This window comes from Littorina saxatilis, linkage group LG4 (assembly GCF_037325665.1).
Source record: "Littorina saxatilis isolate snail1 linkage group LG4, US_GU_Lsax_2.0, whole genome shotgun sequence".
In the NCBI taxonomy this organism is placed as follows: Eukaryota; Metazoa; Mollusca; class Gastropoda; order Littorinimorpha; family Littorinidae; genus Littorina; species Littorina saxatilis.
In genome coordinates this window covers 34,774,194-34,801,548 of record NC_090248.1, presented here as the reverse complement: position 1 = coordinate 34,801,548, position 27,355 = coordinate 34,774,194, and the positions used below count along the sequence as shown (strand labels likewise).

The 27,355-nt window shown below is 41.7% G+C and overlaps 1 protein-coding gene across 2 annotated transcripts; it reads left to right on the top strand.

The window, feature by feature from the left end:
- Positions 1–27,355, top strand: LOC138964580 (gelsolin-like protein 2). Of its 2 annotated transcripts, none has more exons than XM_070336570.1 (14): positions 1–395; positions 11,988–12,059; positions 14,467–14,547; positions 15,694–15,767; positions 16,502–16,576; positions 16,852–16,923; positions 17,925–18,052; positions 19,610–19,718; positions 20,720–20,830; positions 21,129–21,215; positions 21,992–22,080; positions 23,161–23,239; positions 24,549–24,644; positions 26,122–27,355. In XM_070336570.1, the coding sequence occupies exons 2-14, from the start codon at positions 12,053–12,055 to the stop codon at positions 26,215–26,217; spliced, it is 1,104 nt and encodes a 367-aa protein (XP_070192671.1). In that variant the 5' UTR covers positions 1–395; positions 11,988–12,052; the 3' UTR covers positions 26,218–27,355. The 2 variants fall into 2 exon arrangements, with proteins under 2 accessions (XP_070192671.1, XP_070192672.1); XM_070336571.1 differs by lacking the exon at positions 1–395 and adding an exon at positions 649–760.

The window sequence follows — 27,355 nt, the reverse complement described above, 5'->3', positions numbered from 1 at the left end:
AGTCGGTTTCACTACCAGTGAGTTGAAAACCGCAGATAGGTGTACCACGGTACCGGGTTCATCTTCACTTATGAAAATCTGTCCGTCGTTAATATGAGCTTTGCATAATCGTATTTACAAAGACATCGACGAAGGTTAGCATCTCCGTTTGTCCAAGCCACCTGGCCTACCAGCTTCAGTGAAAACGAAAGTTGAACTTTCGGCCGTGACCTCAGCAGGGGGCGGGACTGACGGGACCACGTGACCAGCAGCTGACCTTGCGCGTTGCGGCAAATGAGGAAGTCGTGTGCATGTTCAACTTGACACAGAGGAAGATTGTGTGTGTCGCAAGCTTCATTCATACAGCGCTTTGTTGAAGGCGGAGCAGGTTGAAGCGCGTACTCTGTAATTCAAAGGTAAGTTGTACTAGTCTATTTTGCTCGTCTTTTACTTTCGCTTTCTGTACCAGGCTGTCAACAGTGCTTCAGATTTTTCGTTTGCGATGCAAAATGGAGGCGGGGGTATTTGCAACAAAACGACGTGTTTTGCTCTGGCGTAGAATTTGACTGAGACGGGGATGTGAAATGCTGGCCTCGTGAGTGTAGTGTTGCAATCGGCGGCTGGTTTTACAAGGCTTTCTTTGTCCGTGAGTGAGTAATGCTAGAGTGTTAACAGTGTCAGCGGCATCCCGTTCTGTACGTGCCTTGTAATTTTGGTTTGATCATTTTGCTCGAGGGAGGGACAGACTTTTGCCCGAGGGCTAGCGGGAAGTATAAGCTTGGTATGTACTTTTTGTTTCCAACGAAATTTGCAGGAGCTTCTCAGTGTATACAATGGAGATATTGTGTGTGTGTGTGTGTGTGTGTGTCTTTCTTTTTGTGCTGTGTGTGTTTTGTTGTTGTTAAAAATAAAAGATAACAGTGTACATGTATTCAGTTTGTATCATGTAAACTCTCTCTCTCTCTTAGTCTTATCTGTGCAAGATATGGACCTAATGCTGTTATAATCCTTCCTTAATATAGTTTTCGAGTTCGAGTTGGCGTGCTTCACTTGATTATAACTATATTTGCTGTGCAGAGCTAGCTATTTTCGATGACAAAAAAATTACCAATAAACTGAAATTTTACTATATGTACTTACTTACTTGTACTTGTACTTGTGCGACGATTTAGGTTGAAAACCTGTACGCCGATCCACAAAAGTAAGCTGCATACGCGGGGGGCTAGTAGCAGCTTGGTGTGTAAGAAAGAAAATTATTTGTGTAGCTGTCTAACAGAGATTATAAGAATGGTATTTTGCATAGCCTTATTGTTCTGTTTGCATGACTCACAGAAGGAAGCAGAAGTAACTTGATCCATCCTGTCTAACAGAGATTATAAGAATGATATTTTGTATAGCCTTATTGTTCTGTTTGCATGACTCACAGAAGGAAGCAGAAGTAACTTGATCCATCCTGTCTAAGGCCCCCCCAAAAAATAGGTGTGGTTACGGTAACATAGCCCAAAAAAAATAGGGTAGGTAAGGTAGGCAATCACTTTTTTTTTAAAACTTTTTTTTCTAATGTGTACAAATTAAACCTACTTGACAGGGAAATAAGTGTGCGACACGGGCGCTTTTGCTTTCATTGCGTTTTTTGCACTCGTTTTTTTTTTGTGTTTTTTTGACAAATGTAATAAAAAGTTATAGGATCGGCCCCTAAAAATAAGGTAGGTCGGGTTACCGTAACCACACCTATTTTTTTTTTTAGGCCTAACAGAGATTATAAGAATGATATTTTGTATGATCTATAGCCTTATTGTTCTGTTTGCATGACTCACAGAAGGAAGCAGAAGTAACTTGATCCATCCTGCATGGTTGTAATGTGCGTGTTATGTATACATTGTACTTCCTCATGTACAATTACATTAATATTTGGCACAACCATGCCATGGATTTATAATTCACGCAGCTCTGTCTGGAACTGGAAGATAAAAGAAGGAGAAGAAATAACTGTAGTGAATGAATAGGAGGAAGATCAAAGTTTTGTACAGAGAAAGAGAGAGAAATTCTTGATCTGTTAATTGATTTCAGTCAAAAACTATCGGCAGCTTTGCATATGATTATAACTTGATATCTATATATATATACGACTTGTGTCTGTGTGTGTGTGTGTGTGTGTGTGTGTGTGTGTGTCCGCGATGCACGTCCAAAGTTCTCGATGGATCTCTTTCAAATTTGGTGGCCATATTCAGGTACACCCCGGACACAACCTGGTCGATGAGATATTTCAACACGTGCTCTCAGCGCTGAACCGATTTTGGTTTTTCTCTGGATCCATTCCCAGTAACTCGTCCTTGTCTTCTCCAGTGTTTTCAGCGTTTATCTCCCTTCCTTCGTGTGGCGTCAATCCATATTCCCATTTCTATTTTTAGAAGGTCACTGTCGACAACGCTTAATCCATATTCCTGTTATACTATTTTTAGAAGGTCACTGTCCCGGCAAAGCCGGGTATTACTCTTCTCCAGTGTTTTGCGCGTTTATCTCCCTTCCTTCGTGCGGTGCGCCGGCGTACACCCGGCAAAGCCGGGTCCCCGGCGCAGCCGGGTATTTTGGCTCGACTTCTTCCCGGCGAAGCCGTACCCGGCGAAGCGGGTATTCATCTAGTTTCAGAATATATACTTTAAAGAATGTGAATCAGTGAGACGCTATTAAGTTAACAGGTCTTTCAAAGTCTTTGTACGCAGGTTTCTAAATTATTGAGGCAAGGCTGGCGTTTTTTCTGTAAACCCAATACAGGGTTTATACTGACTTTCTCATGCGGCAGCTGCAATTAAGCCAATGTGTACATTTGTTAATTGCATGACCACACATTGTAGAACCTCCATTTAAGACCTCTCTCTCTCTCTCTCTCTCTCTCTCACACACACACACTCACTCACTCACTCACTCACTCACTCACTCACACACACACACACACACACACACACACACACACACACACACACACACACACACACACACACACACACACACACACACACACACACACACACACACACACTCACTCACTCACTCACTCTCTGTGACACACACACCTTCAGGACTTTTACCATTTTGAACCCCTGCAGGCTGCTTTCTCATATATATATATGTAGAGAGAGAGAGAATTTCCTGACCATCAAGCAGATCTGTGAATTTACTCCCTCTGATTTTCTCAGATTTTTGACAGTCTAAGTTCAAGTTTGTGTGTGTGTATGAATCTTTCTATTGGGTCTAGCTGGAACTGCTGACTAAAGAAAAGTCTGGTTCCAATTGCATTGTCACTATGGGGTGTCTACAAGCCAGTGATTTTTTAGCCATTAAGGGTTATGTCATCACATTCACACACTGCATCATGCTGCCAAGCCTGTTTTATAACATTTCCAGAGCCAGAGTGTGTGGGAATTGGCCTAAAGCAAACAGTCTTGTGCTTGGGTGAAGGTGGCAAAAGTATGTGTGGCATTCTGTGGTTTTCATTACACATTTTTTGGTTTTGCGTTTCTCTTGTTTCCTGTTGTGTTTGGTGTTTGTTCAGTTGGGGTTCAGTAAGTTTCTCTTTGTTTTGAGACTGCAAAAAATGTGGGAAATGTTTCTTGGGGCTTTGAAGAAGAGGCAATTTATAGTGTGAGTGTGAGGGAGGTAAAATGTGCATGCAAACTGTATGTGGAAGAAATCCGTTCAAACAATACTTGAAAGACAGAAAGCAGTGGCATGAGAAGAAAGGCTGCACTGTGTTTTGTGTACAGTCTCTGAGACTGACTGAGGGTGTCTGTAGAGCCAAACAAGTGTAACCTTCTGTGGTTATATCAGTTATTTTAATTCTGTAGTGCGGACAGTGCAGTTAAAACTAAGATAAGGGCTATATATTGAGTTTTTAATGCGTGCGACTGTCAGTGTCTGCCTGTCCTTGAATGTAATTCTGATTTAACTGCTGCACCATATGGTATTTTAACCATTGCTGCAAAAATTATACTTCCTTTAAAACTATTTTTGATTGTTACTGACTGGCAGATGCTGTAATGCATGCATTCATGAACCAAACCCAAGCAGGCAGTGCACTTAATAACAAGAGCATCATGCTGTGATTGTTTTTGCATTTGAACTTCATGAATCGCTCAGCTAGAGTCATTAGTGACAGCTTGGCAAAGGTTAGTCATGCACTTGAGTTCTATAGTGCTACAGAGGTTTACATGTAAACGTGCTTAGACGGCCAGTAGGTTGGGTTGTGAAGTAATGCCCTGAGTTTGATTAGACAGGGAGTGAGTGAATGTAAAGAGAGATATAGATGTCAATGCATGATTTATGATTCTTGGCCATGCAGACTGCAGTGGAACCTTTCTTTTGAGACCCATCAATTTAAGACTAACTCCTTTTTAAGACCTTGTTTTCTCAGACTTTCTGTTGCATAAGGCCACCAAAAAAATAGTCTGTTTACGGTAACATAGGCCAAAACAAATAGGGTCCGTAGGTCGGGATTTTTATTTTTATTTTTATTTTTTTTCTCCAAAAAACTATATTTTTAAGTTATTTTGCCAAAAAACAGACTTTTTTTTCTCCCCCAAATGCCAAAAAAGTCTAGGGTCGCGCGAAAAAATAGGGTCGGTCGGGATACCGTAAACAGACTATTTTTGAGTCACTTGAGAAAAAGTGACTCTATGTAATCGGTCAGTGTTAGTTGAGTCACTTGAGAAAAAGTGACTCTATGTAATCGGTCAGTGTTAGTCTGTCCGGCCGGCCGACCGTCCGTAGACACCACCTTAACGTTGGACTTTTCTCGGAAACTATCAAAGCGATCGGGCTCATATTTTGTTTAGTCGTGACCTCCAATGACCTCTACACTTTAACGATGGTTTCATTGACCTTTGACCTTTTTCAAGGTCACAGGTCAGCGTCAAAGGAAAAATTAGACATTTTATATCTTTTCTCGGAAACTATCAAAGCGATCGGGCTCATATTTTGTTTAGTCATGACCTCCAATGACCTCTACACTTTAACGATGGTTTCGTTGACCTTTGACCTTTTTCAAGGTCACAGGTCAGCGTCAAAGGAAAAATTAGACATTTTATATCTTTGACAAAGTTCATCGGATGTGATTGAAACTTTGTAGGATTATTCTTTACATCAAAGTATTTACATCTGTAGCCTTTTACAAACGTTATCAGAAAAACAAGGGAGATAACTAGCCTTTTCTGTTCGGCAACACACAACTTAACGTTGGGCTTTTCTCGGAAACTATAAAAGTGACCGGGCTCAAATTTTATGTGAACGTGACTCATTGTGTTGTGAATAGCAATTTCTTCCTGTCCATCTGATGCCTCATATAATATTCAGAACTGCGAAAGTGACTCGATCGAGCGTTTGCTCTTCTTGTTTGTTGTTGGCCTAATCTTTAATATACCCCCATTTTAAAAGTTCCTCCTTTTTAAGACCCGATTTTCTAAGATTGTTGGAGGCCTTAAAAGGGTAACACTGTACCCTAAGAGAACAAGAAAAATGTTTGAAAACAGTACTATAAAGAAAAAAAGTTTAAAGAAGAAAAAGATTATACATACATGTATAAAAAGGATGGGGTGTTAAACAAAATGACACATAAAGATGTTGCCAACCATTTAGGGACTTGTATTGATTGCCCTTTCTAGATTGTTATTAGTGCTGGTATGAACTTGATGGCTTCTGTAAACATTGGCATCTGTTCGGATGGCATCAAGTGTTTATAGACGGCACAGTGCTCCTTGTGTGTTGTATGGCCTTGGAGCTGCATGTTTCTGCAATAAGTAAACCTCTCTCTAAATATTTGTCCCTTTTTATATGCAGAGACTGCTTGTACAGAAATCAGGCCATTGGGTGTCTGATGTTGCACCTATGTAATGTTGTAGACAGACAGGCAGACGCACATGTAGACTCTCTCTCTCTCTCTCTCTCTCTCTCTCTCTCTCTCTCTCTCTCTCTCTCTCTCTCTCTCTCTCTCTCTCTCTCTCTCTCTCTCTCTCTGTTTATCCCCCCTCTCTCTCACTCTCTCTCTCTCACACACACACACACACACACACACACATTGCAGGAATAAAAGTATAATTCTCAAAAGGAACTCAGCAATTTGAGATTTGAAAAGATTTCACCACTGATTTACAAAGCATATAGAATTGAGTACAATCATGTAATACAATCACGTACACAAACTTTAAAAGCTCAGAAACACTCGGAATCAGGTGAGATTTTTTGATAATTTAGAAAAATCTCAGTGTATCCCTTACAAAATGCCCCCACAGGTAATGAAATATTTGCAGTCACAGACACACATGCACCAATATCAATACATGTTGGTGTAATATCTGTGTATTTTTATGATGTTGGTTTTTGTTTAAAAAAAACTAACTGAAAAAACTCTTCTGGTGAAGGCAGATTTCAGTTGTTTGCATCTTTGGATTTTGAAATGCGTTTGATAGTATTTTGGGTCAACCCATAGTAAAGTTTTCCATTCGAGTCAAAGGGGGTATATTCTAATATATATATGTCATATTGCAAGTCTGGTGGTTTTGTCTCTGTTCACTTCTGTTTCTTAATCCCAAAGTGGAAGTTTTCATCAGTGAATTATTCTACAGATTCAGGCGTCATTGATAAATTACAAATTTGTGATAGCATTGTACGTCTTGTCATTCATCAATCCTTGACCGCGTTTATACCCAGGTTCTGCAGTGACTGTTTGATGTGATAAATGGTTCATACGTATGCATCTCTCCTGCGTGTTTGTAGTTACAGTGAGGTGCAGCTGTGGTTGTTTTATCTCAGAGTCAGGGTACATGTAGAAGCCAGGCTTCCGCTTATCTTTAGTCTGAGCGGAGATCATAGACCCGTCGTCTGAGGTGTTCCGTCTTTCCACTCGGGCTCACCCTGGCATGATCGAGGTGCCAGGGTGCCAGACTGGTCAAGTCTGTGTGCTATTCTTACCGTGCCTTGTGGCTAATCAACCATCTCTAGGCTTGGAGAGGAAAAACACACGTTTCACCTTATTGCTTCATTGGCTACTATGAAGGTCACAGGGAACACTCCCTTCACCGTCTCTCTCTCTCTCTCTCTCTCACACACACACACACACACACAAACACACACACACGTATAAGGATTCTCGCTTTTGACGTAAATCTATATTTAACTTTTTTTTCGAAAGTACAAGCGATTGAGTGCACATTTTGGCATTTTTAGCAGTGCAGCGCTCTCATTATAAATGTCCTCTCTCTCTCTCTCTCTCTCTCTCTCTCTCTCTCTCTCTACTTTTAACGCCCTTTAGACAAAGGGGATATAATTTACAGAAGAAATAAACATAACCGTCTCTGCAAGCACACGCACACACACACTCTCACTCTCACTCTCTCTGTGATGACGAAGAGAGAGAGAGAGAGGGGGGGGGGGGGGGTGGCTGTCGCTGCTGTCTCATGGTCTGTGCATGTCATGACCGTGTGTGTCTCTCGCAGACACGTACACGAACACACATACTTGTCAGTGTATCATGTACTTCTATGAGGCAATGAAACAGCGAACAGACGGCTTTCACAACTAAGACTAGAGCGTGCATGTCGACGTGTTAATGTTGCCAGTAACCATGAATTGGTCCCCTTCACCCCTCACCCTTTTCACCCGAGTAGACACACCCGCATTCAGGGCCTGGCTTCTGACCTTACCTGGCGGCCTTCCAGAAAGGATACATCCACCGATGGTCAGCGGTCGGCCTCTCCCTGAGTTATTGTAGGGTTTATGTCATCGGTAAGAATGTGCTGAATCAGGGGGTATCTCATTAATAGTTCACGCTTGCTGATGATGTGCGGGAATTAATTGGTAGGATCACTGTGACTTTGTACATGACTTGGTGGTGCTAATTACTGGGGTGAAGGTGCTTTTGGAACTACTGTTGGTACCCACAACCCCCCCCCCCCCCCCCCCCCCCCCCCCCGCCGGTTTGGGGGAAGAATTTACCCCATGCTCCCCAGCATGTCACTAACGGATTCTGTTTCTCCTTTTACCCTTGTTAAGTGTTTCTTGTATAGAATATAGTCAATGTTTGTAAAGATTTTAGTCAAGCAGTATTTAAGAAATGTTAAGTCCTTTGTACTGGAAACTTGCATTCTCCCAGTAAGGTAATATATTATACTACGTTGCAAGCCCCTGGAGCAATTATTTTATTAGTGCTTTTGTGAACAATTCGTGGTTGAAAACGACGTTAAACACCAAATAAAAAATAAAGAAAGAACTACTGTTGGTGGTACTGGTAGTGTTGCACTTTTGGAGCTGTTGTTGATGTTAGTGTTGCACTTTTGGAAGTACTGTTGATGGTAGTGTTGCACTTTTGGAAGTACTGTTGATGGTAGTGTTGCAATTTTGGAACTACTGTTGGTGGTAGTGTTGCACTTTTGGAAGTACTGTTGATGGTAGTGTTGCACTTTTGGAAGTACTGTTGATGGTAGTGTTGCAATTTTGGAACTACTGTTGGTGGTAGTGTTGCACTTTTGGAAGTACTGTTGATGGTAGTGTTGCACTTTTGGAAGTACTGTTGATGGTAGTGTTGCAATTTTGGAACTACTGTTGGTGGTAGTGTTGCACTTTTGGAAGTACTGTTGATGGTAGTGTTGCACTTTTGGAACTACTGTTGATGGTAGTGTTGCACTTTGGAAGTTCCCGCAGTGGGGCACTGCGGTTATGAAATTAAAGGCCCCTCCTGTTTTTGGAACCGCAGGAGCTTTCTAGTTTGCTGTTAGGTAGATTTTTGGTTCCTCTTTCCTGTCATGCTCTCTTTTTCTTCATGAATTCTTTTCTTTTTTCTGCCTTCTTGCTATTTCACCTGTATTTTTTCCAAAAATCTCTTCTATTGCCGCTTGTCTCGCGATTCATGTATAGTTTAATCTGTTAGTGTTCTGATGTAAGTCCAGCAGTAGATAGGTTAAGCCTATTTTAACATACTGGAAACTGGTAATCTTCCAGTAGGTATTAATTTAGTTTTACTAAAGCCTGCTGGGACACAAGTAATGGGTTAGTGCATTTGTAAACAGGAATCGCTTGACAAGTGGCCCCCTTCATCCCCCCCTTCCTCGTCCTGATATGGCTCTGCGTAGTCGGCTGGACGTTAAGCAACAAATAAACAAACAAACAAACTTTGGAAGTACTGTTGGTGGTAGTGTTGCACTTTTGGAAGTACTGTTGATGGTAGTGTTGCACTTTTGGAACTACTGTCGGTGGTAGTGTTGCACTTTTGGAAGTACTGTTGATTGTAGTGTTGCAATTTTGGAACTACTGTTGGTGGTAGTGTTGCACTTTTGGAAGTACATGTACTGTTGATGGTAGTGTTGCACTTTTGGAACTACTGTTGATGGTAGTGTTGCACTTTTGGAAGTACTGTTGATGGTAGTGTTGCACTCTTCACTATAGACTCTAAACGTGTATAGCACAAGAATGCTTCCTGTGTGTGTTTGTACTTTTTTCTGCTTTTGTTTATTTTGGGTTTTGTTCATGTATATGTCACGGTAGAACCAGCGATCTGGTAGGATCGGCTATCGTACCGGTACAATTGCCGATCGGACTTTGTCCCGGTACAACTGCCGATCAATGTTTTTACAATGAAAATCGGGTGTTCTACCAAAATAAGCTGGTAGAAACTCGGATCGGCAGTTGTACCGGGACAAAGTCCGATCGGCAATTGTACCGGTACGATAGCCGATCCTAACAGTACAACTGCCGATCGGACTTTGTCCCGGTACAACTGTCGATCAATGTTTCATTTGTACCGGTACGATAGTCGATCCTACCAGATCGCTGGTTCTACCGTCACATATGTGAAGTGGAACTATTATGATGGTATTATGGATATGAATCTTGAGTAAGGATACAAAATTAGAAAGATGAGTTATTTTGACCAAGTGGTACTTAGAGCAGACCTGCCTACCCCCCCAAAGGTAAATTAGGGAGATCCTCCAAAGCTGGCCGGGGTCCAGGGGCCGCCAAGGCCCTGGTGGGGTCCAGGGGCAACGCCCTGGTGGGGGGTTCAGGGGGGCGAAGCCCCCCGACCGAAAATGGTTTTAAGGATTTATAAAGTGTATTTTGAGGCCTTTCCTAACACCAAATAAATGGGATATGCCTTTTTGAAAAGCTATGAAAAGTACAATAAAACTATAACAGAGCTTGGTTTTCTTTGAGAAGACAGCTCATATGACTGGCCTGGCAGTTGTAATCACATCTACATCAAGTGTATGTATTAAGCAATGGCTTGAAAAAGACAGCATGGGACAGGCAGATAAAATATGTGAACATATTTTAGTGACTTTTCACTCCAGGAAAACCCAATTCATACAGATGAAAACAAGGTCATTCAAGAAATATATGACTAGATTTATTTTGCCAGCTCTTGGATTCAAAATGAATACATTTACTCTCAACAGGGCCATATTTCACAGAGAAGAAAAAGTAATACTGATTGGTGCAGGTGAGAACAAACGTAAGGAATTCAATACCAATATGCCTCCTTGTGGGTTGAACTGGCACAGTGCTTGGTGATGTCGTTTCTACCGCCGTGGGATATCGAGAAATCCCGGTGGCAGACGCCGCAATGAGCAAAATGGGGGCCTTTCGTAGACTTCTCCATGTTTTCCAACTTATAGTACTCGTCTTTCCACTTCTGCATGTATTTCTTCGATTTCACTTTCTGCTGATGCTCAAATGGTGCTGTCGATTCGTCGTCTGTCTCATGCAGACGTTTCTCAGCTTCTTTACCCGCCATCGCGACAATCCGCGTCAACAGAGCTCCGCAAGTCAAGCTTAGCGATTGGTCGTTGTATCTGAGTAAACCAATCATAACAGCCGAAGCAAAAACGCTTGGCGGCACCGGAAGCTGTACTCAGCCCAGGCGTCTAAAAGCCCAAACCATGTACAACACGGAACAAATTTCGTTGTTTTTTTTTTTTTTTACAGGATTCATTGATGAAATCGGTAGAATTCAAAGTCTAATCGGGAGGTCGGAAGTAACAGACATAAATCGGGAGTCTCCCGAATTTTTCGGGAGAGTAGGCAGGTCTGTTAGAGGGGCATTCAGTCAAATTTCACCATTTGCAACAAAATCTAAATCCTTTATTATCCCAATATAAAAGCATTCCCATTATCATTTAAAATTAAAATCCATAACCTATGATGACGTATTCGTGCAAGTGGTCGATTGTGGATGACACTTTGTTGAACAAGGAAGGCCTTCTCGCTTGCATTTGCATTTCCTGTTGTGACACTTTCCTCTGCATGAGCAAGCTGAACTTCCCTTTGCTGTCCAGTGTGTGACAATTCGTGATGCTTTGATGACGCTTATTTCGCTCAGTGATTCAACATCGACGTTTTGAAGCTGGCTGAAGTGGACATTTCGCAAATCCACCATATCGACCGCTTTGAATTTTCTGGTACTTTGCTTGGTCAATACTAAATGTAAGGCGGTTCTTTTCAGATAACCGCGCAACATATTCGTCATACAGTTCGTAAAACTTCCTCTTCTGTTCCTCTTCCATCGTTGTCATTTGCAGAAGTGAAAAGTCAAGTATGCGCTTCCTTTTGACAGTGACAAGACATTTTAGCTCGTCGTGAACTATTCTCATACGCTGAACGGCTGAACATTTGTTGACAGTGACAAGACATTTTAGCTCGTCGTGAACTATTCTCATACGCTGAACGGCTGAACATTTGTTGAAACATTGATCGACAGTTGTACCGGGACAAAGTCCGATCGGCAGTTGTACTGGTAGGATCGGCTATCATACCGGTACAATTGCCGATCGGACTTTGTCCCGGTACAACTGTCGATCAATGTTTTTACAATGAAAATCGGGTGTTCTACCAAAATAAGCTGGTAGAAACTCGGATCGGCAGTTGTACCGGGACAAAGTTCGATCGGCAATTGTACTGGTACGATAGCCGATCCTACCAGATCGCTGGTTCTACCGGACCGTGACATATACTTTCCTTTTTTTCAGGTTGCTGATCTGCATATTTCCTGTTCTTGTCATCTTTTGCTCCACCAGCTTCAATCAAAGAAATTATGGCAGGTCAGTAAGTTTACATGTCTGAATATGATGGTGCACACACACACAGTGACACACACACACACACACACACACACAGAGTGACATGCACATACACACACACACACACACACACACACAGTGACACACACTGCCAATACTGTAACTCCTAATGTGGAGATACTGTATCTTAGATTTGGTGTTGAGTGCACAGTTATTTTAGAATTGAGACCTGAAGTCAAAGTTGACTGCTGTGTGTCCTTTGCTACGCAAAAATATACGCATAAATTGACAGGCAAGTCACACACAAGTAAATGCTGAACAGCTTTCTGCCCCATACTTGCATGAGTGCATGCATGCACGAGACCTGACAGTGTGTTGACATCAAGTTTCCTCTTTTTCTTTGTTAATTTTGCAATGTTTCCTTGTTGAGTGTCATTCTTATTTCAGGTGAAGGTCAGGATAATGGGTTTGTTTGGTTTTCTGTCTGACAAGACAGACGTCATTAATCAGTCTGTTTAAGTTAAGTTAATAACTGGTCTTTTTCAACTGAACAGCAATCAGCAAAAAAGCTTTTGGTAATGGAATGGTAATGGTGTAAAAGAAAGCATATACAAACGAGTTATTATTTCGGGCAGCATAAACTTTTCGAAAAAATTTCCCTAACAGTGTACATGTACCTTAATTGGGACAACTGTGTAGGCAGCCCATACTATCTCTATTTGTCACTGATGTTCCGGTACAGCAAAACCTGTCTTTTAGGACCCCCCTAATATAAGCCTTAGTTCCCCCATTGCCCCCCACGGGTTAGGGGGAGTCCCATATTGGTTGGGACGAGAAAAAATTTACCCGATGCTGCCCAGCATGTCGTAAGAGGCGACTAACGGATTCTGTTTCTCCTTTTACCCTTGTTAAGTGTTTCTTGTATAGAATATAGTCAATTTTTGTACAGATTTTAGTCAAGCAGTATGTAAGAAATGTTAAGTCCTTTGTACTGGAAACTTGCATTCTCCCAGTAAGGTAATATATTGTACTACGTTGCAAGCCCCTGGAGCAAATTTTTCTTCTTCTTCTTCTTCGTCGTTCGCTGAGCAAATTTTTGATTAGTGCTTTTGTGAACAAGAAACAATTGACAAGTGGCTCTATCCCATCTCCCCCCTTCCCCCGATATAACCTTCGTGGTTGAAAACGACGTTAAACACCTAATAAAGAAAGAAAGATTTTCTTTTCATAAGCTCTGTAAATTGAGCCCCATTTTAAGACTCCCTCCTTCTTAAGACCTGCAAGATTCTCTCAGATATTCGGAGGTCTGAAATTGGGGGTTCCACAGTGTACACCAAGAACTATTTGCCTTGCTTAGGTCTACAAAGTTATGGCTTAATGTGGGCGGGGATGTAGCTCAGTCGGTAGCGCGCTGGATTTGTATGATCCAGTTGGCCGCTGTCAGGGTGAGTTCGTCCCCACGTTCGGCGAGAGATTTATTTCTCAGAGTCAACTTTGTGTGCAGACTCTCCTCGGTGTCCGAACACCCTCGTGTGTACACGCAAGCACAAGACCAAGTGCGCACGAAAAAGATCCTGTAATCCATGTCAGAGTTCGGTGGGTTATAGAAACATGAAAATACCCAGCATGCTTCCTCCGAAAGCGGCATATGGCTGCCTAAATGGCGGGGTAAAAACGGTCATACACGTAAAAGCCGTGGGAGTTTCAGCCCATGAACGAACAAACAAAATGGCTTAATGTACAGTACTAGAACGTGTCTATGACTTACTAACTGCATATAATGCCCACCCAACGGACCCCGCCAAAAGTGGTCGTTATAGACAGGTGGTCGCTATGGAAACTTATAAAGGTGAATAATATTTCACTAACAAACATTGTCAAGAATATTTGTTAGTGGTTGTTGCGTAGAGGTAAATGGTCCCCATACCACAAGTTTGACAGAGAGGATGGTAACTGGATTGTTTAGGGTTGTTTGTTTTACTCAGGTGGTGCAATGGAGCTTGTATCCAACCACCGGTCGATAATTATTTACTCCGGCATGCTTATCATTTACTGCTGCATGCTTACCCTTACTACTACTACTTATTAGTAGTAAATAGTAGTAGTAGACTGTATGGAATAAGGAGTAAATATATGGAATAAGGAGTAAATAATGATCGACCGGCGATTGGATACAAGCTCCTGTGGGTGGTGCAGTGGAACCCCCTTTTCAAGACCTTCACAAATCTGAGAAAACAGGGTCTTGAAAAGGAGGCTGTCTTAAAATGGGGGTACATTTACAAATACATATTATGAACAAAAAGTCTGAGTAAACAGGGTCTTTAAAGGGAGGGATTTTTAAAAGGGGGGTTCCACTGTATATCAGTCAGTGGCTGAAAGGTTGCTGTGTTGAGGCGTGACTGATAAGATGACTGTGTTGTTGTTGCAGGACTGAGGAAAGCCAAGAAGTATGACTGGAAGGACTCCAACTTGGCTCTCTTTGGCTCCGACCTGGAGAAGAATGTGAAAAGTAAGTGTTGCCAATGGAACAGACCTCATACTTATTATTACCACTCATTTTCTCTATCTGTCAGTCAAACGGCGTGTCCACAAACCATGCCCCTAGCATGCACAAGTGCATTGTGTGCTTTGCATGTGTGTGTTTTTATGCAATTATCGGTGTCAACAGATTTATTTTCAATTCATCATTGGCACAAATGTTCTGTTAGACCTGGAAAAGTAGGTCTTCACTGTTTGTTCATTTCACTGTGTGTATAAAGCTGCTGGATTATTGTGTGTCATCTATGTAACCGAGTGCCGAAACACAACAATCACCTTTGGAGGCGAAGTCCAATCAAACAGGATTGAGAATTTTAGAGCTAATTTCTTAGCCCTATAAAAACTGTTTTGGTTACGCAAAGGAAACCAAGAACATGTAGAGAGACAGAAGCCGCCAGACCCCATCACGAACAGAACTTTACAAACCACAGGTGTCTAGCCGGTGAGCTATAAATAGCTCGCACTCAAAGACCAACAACTTTGCAGGGCCTCCTGTGAAGGGCGACGGTAGTCTCCCTGTCACATCTACTTAGTGTGAATCACTTTTGTTTTGTTTTCCACGTCTGTGGATAGCAGGCAGTCTTTTTGTGGAAAGACCTTGGGTCATACATCCTTCAAATTAAAGCTTTTAACAAAAATTGTTTTAGAGATCACTGATGTTGCGATTGCCTCTTATTGTTGACAGTATGTCACTAGTGTTAGCAGTTAATAGCATTCAGAGAGGGATGATGATCATGATGGAACCTTATTTTACATAGACTGGTTTAAGGCTGCGCTTTTTCTTACAAGGTATCCTTACATCTAAATAATACAAAATTATAATTAATGTAAAACAGAAAAGTAAGCCGACAAGCATGCAAATAAACAAACAAATAAACAAACAAGGGAGTGAGTGAGTGAGTGAGTGAGTGAGTGAGTGAGTGAGTGAGTTAGAGTGAGAGAGTGAGAGAGTGAGGTGAGTGAGTGAGTGAGTGAGAGAGTGAGAGAGTGAGGTGAGTGAGAGAGTGAGTGAGAGAGAGAGAGAGAGAGAGAGAGAGAGAGTGCGTGCGTGCGTGAGTGAGTGAGTGAAATCGCGATGATTCACTGTAATTGTTGGTGTTGTGTGTGCTGCAAACAGAGGCATCAGCTTCCACAGAAGAGGCGTGGAAAGGAGCCGGGCAGAAACCTGGCGTGCAGATCTGGAGAATCGTGGTAAGTTTTGCTGTCTTGTTGACACTAGACTCCTTGCTTTCGTCTTTGGAATGGGTTAGACATAACTGTGGGAAATTGTGCAGAAGATAGCTTACTGGATAGCACGCTGGCTTTAAGACCAGTTTGTAAGTATCGGCAAGGCTTCGAACCCCAGGTTTGGCAAGGGATTTATTTCCCAGTGTCAACATCGCAAAGACTCTCTATAGTGCAGGGCTAACACCTTTCCGGTTCTCGCCGGAAATCAGGTTTTTGAAAACTGTTAAAACCGGAAAGTAAAACTTAAAACAATTTTTTTAGTTTGGATAGTTGATGGAGGCAAAATGTGTATTATTTTATCATTTATTAACGTACATTTTTGGTACCAGGAGAGTCTGTTCTTTGCCCTTTTCGCTGTGGACCCTGGCCTTTCAGGTTTTTCACTTTTTGTGTGTGTTAGCCCTGATAGTGTCTGAACATGCACACGATAAAGATGCCAAGTTCACTAACAAAAAAAGCCTCGGGCTTGGGAAACATGAACACATGCATGCTGAAAAATAATTGAAAAAATAGGTAATGTATGGCAGCTCACATCCTGGGAGAAAACAACCTGGAGCTGACTGTTAAGACGTTTTTATTTGTTTGTTTGTTTTAAACTCATGCGGTGACTGGTTTGATATCGACTCTGACAAGTGCACTAGGAACATTTTACTGTTGTGTGTTTGAATGTCCTTGACTTGTTTCTCTTGTTTTGACAGAAATTCCAAGTGAAGAGCTGGCCCAAGGAGGACTATGGCAAGTTCTTTTCTGGAGATTCCTACATCATTCTCAACGTGAGTGTTTAAACCTTCGCTTCTTGGTCTCCATTGGCTGCTTTTGATTTTGCTCTGTTGAGAATAAAATGTGTTGTTGTAGCTTTGCATTTTGCATATTGTTGTTTTTTTCCTTGTGAAAATTACTACAAATTATGCAATGAATGACGACACAGTTGATGTGGAGAAATCAGCAGCTATCAGCTGTTTTACTTTTCTGTCTATTAATGACAGTCTATTCTTCAATACATACATGTCTACATTAAGATGTTGTGGCTTTATTTTATATTTTTCAGACATACAAAGAGGAAGGGGGAGAGGAGTTGCTGTTTGATGTCCACTTCTGGATTGGGAAGGAAAGCACCCAGGTAAGTAAAGTGATCCAGTGGATTAAGACCCCCCCCCCCCCCCCCCCCCCCCCCCCCTCCAATTTAAGACTTCCTCCCTTTTAAGACCTTCCTATTTTTTCAGACCTTCTGTTCATAACCTCTGTAAATTTACCCCCATTTTAAGACTCCCGTCTTTTTAAGACCTGATTATCTCAGATTAGTGGAGGTCGTAAAAGGGGGGTTCCACTGTACCTCTGCTTTAAAACATAAAATCTGAGAAATGTAGGTCTTAATAGAGAAGGACCTTTTTAATGGTGGTAAATTTAATGACACTATGAAGAAAACGTCTAAGAAAATGAAGTCTTATAGGAAAGGGGTCTTTTAATGGAGGGTCTCAATAGAGATGCTACACTGTATAATATGAGACATTTACACTGATGCAGAGTTTGGAATTGAGTGTTTTATATCCATGCTAAAAAGCTAGCTGACTGTTCTACCTCCTTTCGTCTTTCTTTCTTTTTGTGATGATCAGCAGAGGGAAAGGGGTTGCATGCTGCTTGAACTTCACTTGTAAGATCTGAGAAACAAAGAGTTTAAAGGATGAAAGTCGCTTGTTTATTTCAATGCCTGTTATTCTCTCAAGTGCCAGGAGATTGGTTCCGCATAACTCTCACTTACTCTATTGCACATTTCGTATGCATTTAGAGCGCGTACTTCCCTTTCTTTCTCAGATCTTAAAATAGCGCTCTGTCTCCTTTGTTTAAGATTCTCATCACTGGTAAGCTCAGACATGCATAGTTTGTGTGGTGATTTGGTTTTTTGCATGCGGTTATTTGGGTGTGTTCTTGGGTCTTAGGTCTTGTTTAAGGTTCTCATCACTGGTAAACTCAGACACGCATAGTTTGTGTGGTGATAAGTGTTTGGTGCATGCGGTTATTTGGTGTGTTCTTGGGTCTTGGTAATGGCTTTGTGTTTTATGCATGCTATTATTTCAGTGTGTTGTTGGGTCTTGGTATAATGGCCAGTGATGTCTGTCACAGGACGAGTACGGCACCGCAGCGTACAAGACGGTTGAGCTGGACACATTCCTCAACGACGCTCCCATCCAGCACAGGGAGGTGCAGGGCCACGAGTCCGAACTCTTCAGGTCCTACTTCAAGACCATCACGTAAGTCGGCTTTGTGTGCTAGTGACAGAGTGGACCCCTGAATTAAAATACCCTAAAAGTTCAGTAAGGTTACACTAGTTTTCTTGTTGTGTTTTGAAACCATGGGCTGGAAATTGTCAGGGGTTTTGTTGAATTGAGACGAGCATTATTTGACTTAACGTTTACCATACTTCCTGGCTCAGGCAGGACCCATAGCCGTACTTAAGTGCAGTGGAACATCAGGCAGGAACCATAGCCGTACTTAAGTGCAGTGGAACATCAGGCAGGACCCATAGCCGTACTTAAGTGCAGTGGAACATAAAAACCTTCCTTTACAGACCCCAAAAAACTAACTGTTTACATTCAGTTGAATGCACATTTCTTGCCAGTAAACAGTTGGGCTCACCATCTCAGATCTGGCCTGAGACATAAACATGAGGTAAGACCATCCCTCCACTTGGTCACATACCAAAACGTGAACAGCCTGGGTCCCCGGCCGGGTCATACCTAAGACTTTAAATTTGGCAATCTAGTGGCTGCTCCGCCTGGCGTCTGGCATTATGGGGTTAGTGCTAGGACTGGTTGGTCCGGTGTCAGAATAATGTGACTGGGTGAGACATGAAGCCTGTGCTGCGACTTCTGTCTTGTGTGTGGCGCACGTTATATGTTAAAGCAGCACCGCCCTGATATGGCCCTGATGTGGTCGGCTGGGCGTTAAGCAAACAAACAAACAAACAAACAAACAAACCGTCTGGGTGCTCTCTGTTTACAGTGGGGATTTTTTTTATGAAATATATATATATTTTTTTTTATAAAATAAATTCGTAAAGGCAATGAGTGGAGTTTTCAGAAATAAATTCATCTTAAAATTCCAACTCACCTCAGCAAGCAGTCAGGGTGTTGACTTTTTGTATGTGTCTCAGTGGGGGGATGGTCATCCCTCACATAAAAGTCAGGCCAGATCTGAGGTGCGTGGTGAGCCAAACTTTAAACGGGAAGGAGTCTCTGTGCCTTTATTTTAGGTTAAGTATTTTAAAGCACATCACTCACATTACATAGACACCAGAGGATGTGGCATGAACTAAAATATCCTATTCCTAATATAGTAGGAAAGTATTTGAAAAGGCAGAGAAAAGAAGATATAATGCTTCAGTCTAGAAATATCCTGCTTGCTGCCGCGCGAGCCGAGAAAATGTTCCTCTTTATCTTCACTGCGCTGGCTGCAAAACCCCTCCGCGCGGATGTGTTTGCAGACACATCAGACACAGTGTGGCTTTTTAAGTTTGTTGTTTTGAGTATTAATGACAAAATCAAGAGAGTAAATTGTGGTCACTATTTGATACATGCTATTTTTATTTTTATAATAATAAGAAGAACAAGAAAAATTAGAGATTATATAGTGGGAATCACAAATAATTGTGCTTTCCGCGCTTTGCATCTTAAATATAATCAAAAACAAACTAGTTGAACATTGTATTATAAGCATTAAAGGGACGGACATTTCATTTCTTGTCACAAAATGACACCCATGCCAAAGAGAACGCGTGGTACAGTAATGGCTGAGCTTGGTTTCTTCAGGTACATGAAGGGCGGGGCAGACACGGGATTCCGTCACGTCAAGCCGGAGGAGTACACCGCACGTCTGCTGCACTTCTGTGGCACTCGCAGGAACATCGAGGTCAAGGAGGTAAGGGATACGCAACGGGAGTTTATCTCTGAAGGCGGTCTTTAATTGAGCCCTAAGTCAGTTTCGCAAAAACTCAGTGCGTAAGCTTCGTGCCGCCAGCAAAGTATACTTCGCGTTGTCGAGCTAGCACAGTTAAGGACAGGCTTTATTCCCAGTGTGTTTAACACTTTCTACCCCACCTATGTTGACCAAGTTGTTTTTTTGCCGACACCAGCTGTGGTGCAGCAGGTCAGTCAGAATTGTAGTAACTGTGTAGTAACTGTGTATTAACTCACTGGAATGCAGGCGTTAGATGGACGTTACAGGAAGCGACTGAAGCTAACAGTCTGAGCGGATATATCCAAACCTGGTCAGATAGAACCATATGAGTGGGTACGGATATATCCGTACCTGGGAGACAATGAGTTAGCCACTACGTCAATCCACAGAGTGCCTTTTCAGTAAAGGGCTGTATCATTGGACAGTTGCGTGAACATTTTCTCAGTTTTCACACTGAAAACATTTAAGGATAGAATTTGATTAATGAACATAGAGGATGAGAGTCGCTTGTTCATTTCAGTGCTTGTTATTCTCTCAGGTGCCAGGAGGCTGGTTCTGAATAACTCTCACTTACTCTATGACACATGTCGTATGCGTTTAGAGCGCTTACTTCCCTTTGGTTATTAGATACAGTTTTCACATTGCCATTCACAAGTTTGCTGGCAGCATTTACTTTCAAATGTCTGTGTCATAACAGTAAAACTTCAATTTTGTTTCTCATGCTATTTACGAGGAAAGCTGCCGAGATCACATGAAATTTTTTCATGGGAACCGTCACGTTTGCTTGGACCTTTGTGAAAGTTACCATGTTCTTCGTCATTTGCTAATTCTTAATTTGTTGTGCAGACTTTTCTCATATATTCAGAGAGCCCAAAGATAGGACCGCTGTTTGAACTTGTAGAAGAGGAAGAGGAGCTGGTATTCCATTGATTGATGAGTTGGTTCCTGTGTTTTTGCAACAGGTTCCTCTGTGTAAGGATCGTCTGAAATCTGACGATGTCTTTATCCTTGACCTTGGCCTAACCATCTACCAGTGGAATGGCAAGGGCAGCAACAAAGATGAACGTTTCAAGGTCAGTGGTGGTTCTAATGAACCAGAGCAATGCTTTGCCTAGATTTTTGCAATGAGTTATTCAGATGTCTCTGTATTTTAAGAACATAGAAAGCTTTAGCCCTGTGGAATAATAGGTATTGGTCACGTAGTATAAGCTTTTTTGCTCACATATTTTGCTTGATTTGGTGTCCTTGTTGCATATTGTTAATTGTTTCATGTCTTGTATTTTGAATAACGTTTTGTTTAAACCAAATACAAACCGGTAAAACGCGAATTCATATAGGTATATAATGAGTGTGTGTGTTGCTGTGATACAGGCCATGCAGTACGTCCAGGAGTTGAAGTCGGAACGCAATGGTCGCGCCGAGACAGAGGTGCTGGAGGAGGAGTCCACTGATCAAGCTGTGAGTCCAAGGTTTCCAACAAAGCAAACATTATTGTGTTTGACATGTTTATACAGAGGCTCGACAAATGTAGGCATGTAGTTTATTCTTTTTTTTCATAAGATTGTAGGAGGAGATGTAAATGATCATGATTCATTGAATGGAAACATCACATGCAGATATGTATGATGACATGTTTGCGTAGTAGGACACAGACACGCCCAGACTGCCATAGCTAGACATACATTCCTGAATTTACACATACACATGCTCTAGCAATGTATACATGTAGACACTGAACACATGCATGCTTGCGTGCTCACACACATACATGCAGACGCACACACACATGACTGTGGTTGCACATGCACGCACTGTCACACACCAACACACGCACACTCACAGGACCACATAGGCCAAGTCCCAAGTTAGTGTAACCGAGTGCCGAAACACAACAATCACCTTTGGAGACGAAGTCCAATCAAACAGGATTTAGAATTTTAGAGCTTATTTCTAAGCCCTATAAAAGCCCTATATTTTGGTTACGCAAAGGAAACCAAAAACATACAGAGAGACAGAAGCCGCCCGTCCCCATCACAAACAGAACTCTACAATCCACAGGCAAGCTCGAAAGGCCAACAACTCTGCAGAGCCTGCTGTGAAGGGCGACGGCAGTCTCCCTGTCACATTAGCTTTGAACTTTGATCGGTATCTTTTTCTCTCTCCGGGCTCTCCCTCTCTGCCACGGTTGTGTCAAGTATCCAGCGTCAACAGTTTTGTGGTGTCTTTCATTGCAGCACGACTTCTTCAAGGCGCTGACAGAAGATGATGAGGATGACAGTGACAAGGAGTTTGACGCCGCCGACCAGACCACCGAGCTCTTCAGGTCAGTTTGCCATACTTGTCTCACTGGAGCTTACCAGCTTGGTGAAAGAAAATCATACGTGACAAGAAGTTTTTTTTATTTATATACAGTCAGTGGAACCCCCCTTTTAGGACCCCCCATTTTAAGACTTCCCCCTTTTTAAGACCTTGATTTTTCTGATGTTCTGTTTATAACCTGTGTACATTTATGTTATATGAAGTCTTATATCGCGCGCGTATCTCCAGACTCGGACTCAAGGCGCAGGGATCTATTTATGCCGTGTAAGATTGAATTTTTTACACAATACATCACGCATTCACATCGACCAGCAGATCACAGCCATTTCGGCGCATATTCTACTTTTCACGGCCTATTATTCCAAGTCACACGGGTATTTTGGTGGACATTTTTTATCTATGCCTATACAATTTTGCCAGGAAAGACCCTTTTGTCAATCGTGGGATCTTTAACGTGCACACCCCAATGTAGTGTACACGAAGGGACCTCGGTTTTTCGTCTCATCCGAAAGACTAGCACTTGAACCCACCACTTAGGTTAGGAAAGGGGGGAGAAAATTGCTAACGCCTGACCCAGGGTCGAACTCGCAACCTCTCGCTTCCGAGCGCAAGTGCGTTACCACTCGGCCACCCAGTCCTCCACTTTAAGACTATACTTCCTTGATAAGACCTAATTTTCTCAGATTTCTGGAGGTCTTTGTAGGGGGGGTTCTACTGTACATTCATTCATGTTATTTATTTACTTTTATTTGTTTATTTTATTTATCTATTTGTTTACTTTTAATGTATTTAGTCATTAATTTTAAATATCCATTTATTCATTGGTTCATTCATTCATTTATTTACTTTTGATTTAAATCTACAGGCTTTTTGTGTATTGAGAATTTCTGAGTAATATTAGTTTTGTGTGTTTTGTGGAAGGAAGCATGCAATGACCAGTGATATTACCATTTGGGCAGTCTCATAGTTGCATGAATTTCATTCAAATGGATTTGATTTGTGTGTGGACACTGTATTATTGTGTAAAAGGTTTTTGTTGTTGGCTGAGAGATGTGACTGTGGATTGTGTTGATTGCACTTGCAGACTGTCGGATGCCAGTGGCAGCATGAAGTTTGGTGAGGCCAAGAAAGGATCTGTGGACAAAACAGACCTTGACACCAAGGTAATGTATGCATGTGCACACACATGTGCCTGCACACACACACACACACACACACACACACACAGACACACAGACACACACTCATGCAAAGTCCAGTTTTGCAACTTATCTTGTGTTTATTTTTTTTAGTTTTGGCTTTTGTCAGGAGTTAGGTTACATTTTCTTAATGTTTTGCTGTTGGCAAAACAGATTCCTTCTTCTTCTTCTGCGTTCTTGGGCTGAAACTCCCACGTACACTCGTGTTTTTGCACGAGTGGAATTTTACGTGTATGACCGTTTTTACCCCGCCATTTAGGCAGCCATACGCCGCTTTCGGAGGAAGCATGCTGGGTATTTTCGTGTTTCTATAACCCACCGAACTCTGACATGGATTACAGGATCTTTTTCGTGCGCACTTGGTCTTGTGCTTGCGTGTACACACGAGGGTGTTCGGACACCGAGGAGAGTCTGCACACAAAGTTGACTCTGAGAAATAAATCTCTCGCCGAACGTGGGGACGAACTCATGCTGACAGCGGCCAACTGGATACAAATCCAGCGCGCTACCGACTGAGCTACATCCCCGCCCCTAAAACAGATTCCAATTTTACAACTACCGTACTTTCCGGGTCATAAGGCGTGACTTTTTTCCTTGAGTTCGACCCCTGCGTCTTGTATAACGAAGCGCCTAATCCGTGTATGAAATACGAAAAAAATCAAAGAGACCGCCTTGTGATAATGCATGTTTCAGCTACTAGATATTGCCCTGGCCAAATTTCCTCGAGCTCTCAAGCCACCCAGCTATCACAATGGACCTGCCTTTGATCTCGCGGCACACACAGAGCACACATATTTCCACTCTGTTAAACTCGGTCACTGACGTGTTTCCTCTCTCAGATATGACAGGGGAACCACCTCTCATGGCAAAAACTGGGTCATTTTCACTCTGTATTCTTTCTTTGATGTGCGGCTTATTTTCATTCTTCTACCGTTTGTTACCAGTATACTTTTTCAATTTTGGTGCGCCCAATCGGCCCCCTGCGCCCAATGGGTGACTGGATAACAATTTTTTTTTTAAAGAAGGGGGTGCGCCTTATGCGCTGTCGCGCCTTGTAACCCGGAAAATACGGTACATTATTATTATTTATCATAAATGTGCATTATCACTAAAATTATTTTTTAATTTGCACGAGCACATGTTTTCCTACATATATATATATACCTTGTGTCATGTAGTTTCAAAAATATATCAATAACAATTGAAGGAAAAGTTTTTTTCCAACCGTTTTGGGGAATCATTTGATTGATTGTTTCTCTCTTTTCGTGCACAGGATGTGTTCATCGTGGACACAAAGAAAGAAGTCTATGTCTGGATCGGCAAGGGCACCTCCACTGGGGAGAGGAAGAACGCCATGCAGTATGCTCATGTAAGAAAGGGTTTCTGTGTGTCTTTGGTGCCCAGGGGTGAGGTGCACGAGAAAGTTACCACCCAAACGGGAGCCACCCGCAGTGTTGGATTGGTTGAAACTGAGGTGCACGACAAAGTTACCACCCAAACGGGAGCCACCCGCAGTGTTGGATTGGTTGAAACTGAGGTGCACGAGAAAGTTACCACCCAAACGGGAGCCACCCGCAGTGTTGGATTGGTTGAAACTGAGGTGCACGACAAAGTTACCACCCAAACGGGAGCCACCCGCAGTGTTGGATTGGTTGAAACTGAGGTGCACGACAAAGTTACCACCCAAACGGGAACCACCCGCAGTGTTGGATTGGTTGAAATCGAGATTTGGTGTGATTTCGACGAATAGGAACCCACGGTTTGTTCTCTCCCGTTTGGGTGGCACCCACTTTTGGTTCATGCACCCCAGCCTAGGTGACCACAAAATCTGAACAGATTTAATGGCAAAAGGACTTGATGCTAAACTCCTTCCTGTGAAAAAAATGCTACTCGCTATCTCAGATCAGGCCAGGCTTTTACATAGAATACCATCCCTCCAGTTGGACACACACCAACATCCTCACAGCTTCCTGTGCACAATATTAATTTTTTATGAGTGCATGAATTTCTTTATGGTCAATATTGGGCAACAACAAAAAAAGTGTGTTTACGGTAACATAGGCCCCAAAAAATAGGGTCGGTAGGTCGGGAATTTTTTTTAATTTAATTTTTTTTCTTCTCCAAAAAAAACATATTTTTTAAGTTATTTTGCCAAAAAACAGACTTTTTTTTAATTTAAATATATTTTTTTTTTTAGCCCCAAATAAGTCTAGATTCGCGCAAAAAAATAGGGTCGGTCGGGATACCGTAAACAGACTATTTTTTTTTGTTGGCCTTGGCTAGATGTGAGATAGTGGGCCAAATCACTTAAACGGGAATGACTGTGATCTTTATGCTCAACATATGATGATGGCAGGATCTGAAAGTTATGGTCAACCAATCTCCTGGCAGTGGGGATGAGAAAATTAATTAAATGAAGTACAGTTTTTTCTCTTTGGGGGTTAAAAAAAAAAAGCTGTGAAAAGATAAAAGATGATGGTCACTTACTTAACTTGGTGTGCAAGCTCAGTCTGGGAAAGGATAAAGTAAATACGTAGAGTTTTGTTGGGGAATTGTTTTACAGTAGTTCAACTGATATTTATCTATTTTTAAAACATGTTTCTCATACAGCACTATATAGTTTGTACCCACAAAGTTGACAAAGTTATAACTACTGGTTTTGTATTGTGTAATATACTATGAGCTGCTTCTTGAATGTCTCCACCCCCCTGCCTTTTTCTGATCATAAATGATCAGTGTGTTTGGCAAGTCAAGGGTGTGGGCCGGGAAGGGGAGGAGTTTGGTTTGTTTGTAGCAGGGCTTATAGTTTGTGTAATAATGACACAGCGCTTTTTGTGTTGTTTCAGAATTACCTGATGAAGACGGACCACCCTCTTCTGCCGGTTACCTGTGTGAATGAAGGGCGTGAGCCACGCAGCTTTGCCTCAGCCATCGCTGCATAGACGATCTGCCTCATGACATCATCTGGGGATTGCTGCGTAGCTGCTGCTGCATTTTTTGGTGCTGGTTTTACAAAAATGTCAATATATTTTACATTACGCAAAGCATTTCTTTATTGCGAGTATTGCTGATAAACTACTTTATTTTTGTTCCCGTTTTGTTATTTTTGTAGGTTTCTGTTCATCTGCTACCCACCTTTATTTTTGAATTGTTTTATTTTGTCTACTTGTCAGCATAACTTAAAAAAAAGTTTTGTGCTTCCCTGCCCTTTACCATGTTTTTTATGTGTTATTTTTTTTTATTATCACGATTTTATTTTTGTTGTTCAAAAAGCTCATTTTTGTGCAGAACAAAAAAGCAAAACAAAAAACCAGTTGCATTGCAGCAAAACAGAACCAATAATCCTTGTGATATTGAACACGGTTTGTTATTTATTTTGCATTTATTTTTGACTTATATTAATTGTACAGTATCTATATTACGAAGAACATCTTGTAGTTTTGATATCCATACAGAACTTGCTAGAGCTACGATTTGTCATCGTGACCAAAAAAGTATTCTTTTGGTAACTAGTCCTAAATTATTAATCATGAATATATACCAATTTTACCAATTTAGCGCCAAAAGATGTTGAACTGTCTAAGATTTCCTTATGTGAACTCAGGATATTCACATGATATAAATTTAGCTTGGATTTTGTCATGATATAAATTTAGCTTGGAATTTTTTTTTGATAAGAACTTTTATTTTGTTGTCAACAGGCCATAGTTTCTGACCTGACCAAATAATTTTGATGTGGTATTTATCATACCATTTTGACCCTCTAAATTCCACAAGTGCTTTGAATTTTGTGTAAGCTTGTGTAAGCCAGGGTGAACAAGACCAGCATGAGTGCACAGCTGAAGTGAAGGTTGCTGCAGAGTGGCCTGCTGACCAGATTTGCACTACTCATTAAAAGAAAATTGTGGAGGGAGAACTGCAAGAAATGTGGGCCACTTACACACTACTCAACTGAAACTTGATGTTTGCGAGATTGTTTTGTTACTAACCCAGCGACCTTTATCTCAAGTGTGCACTAATTGCACCGTTTGGAAGAGCGTACATCGTCAAATGTTGAAGTAAAAGTACAACAGGTTTGTG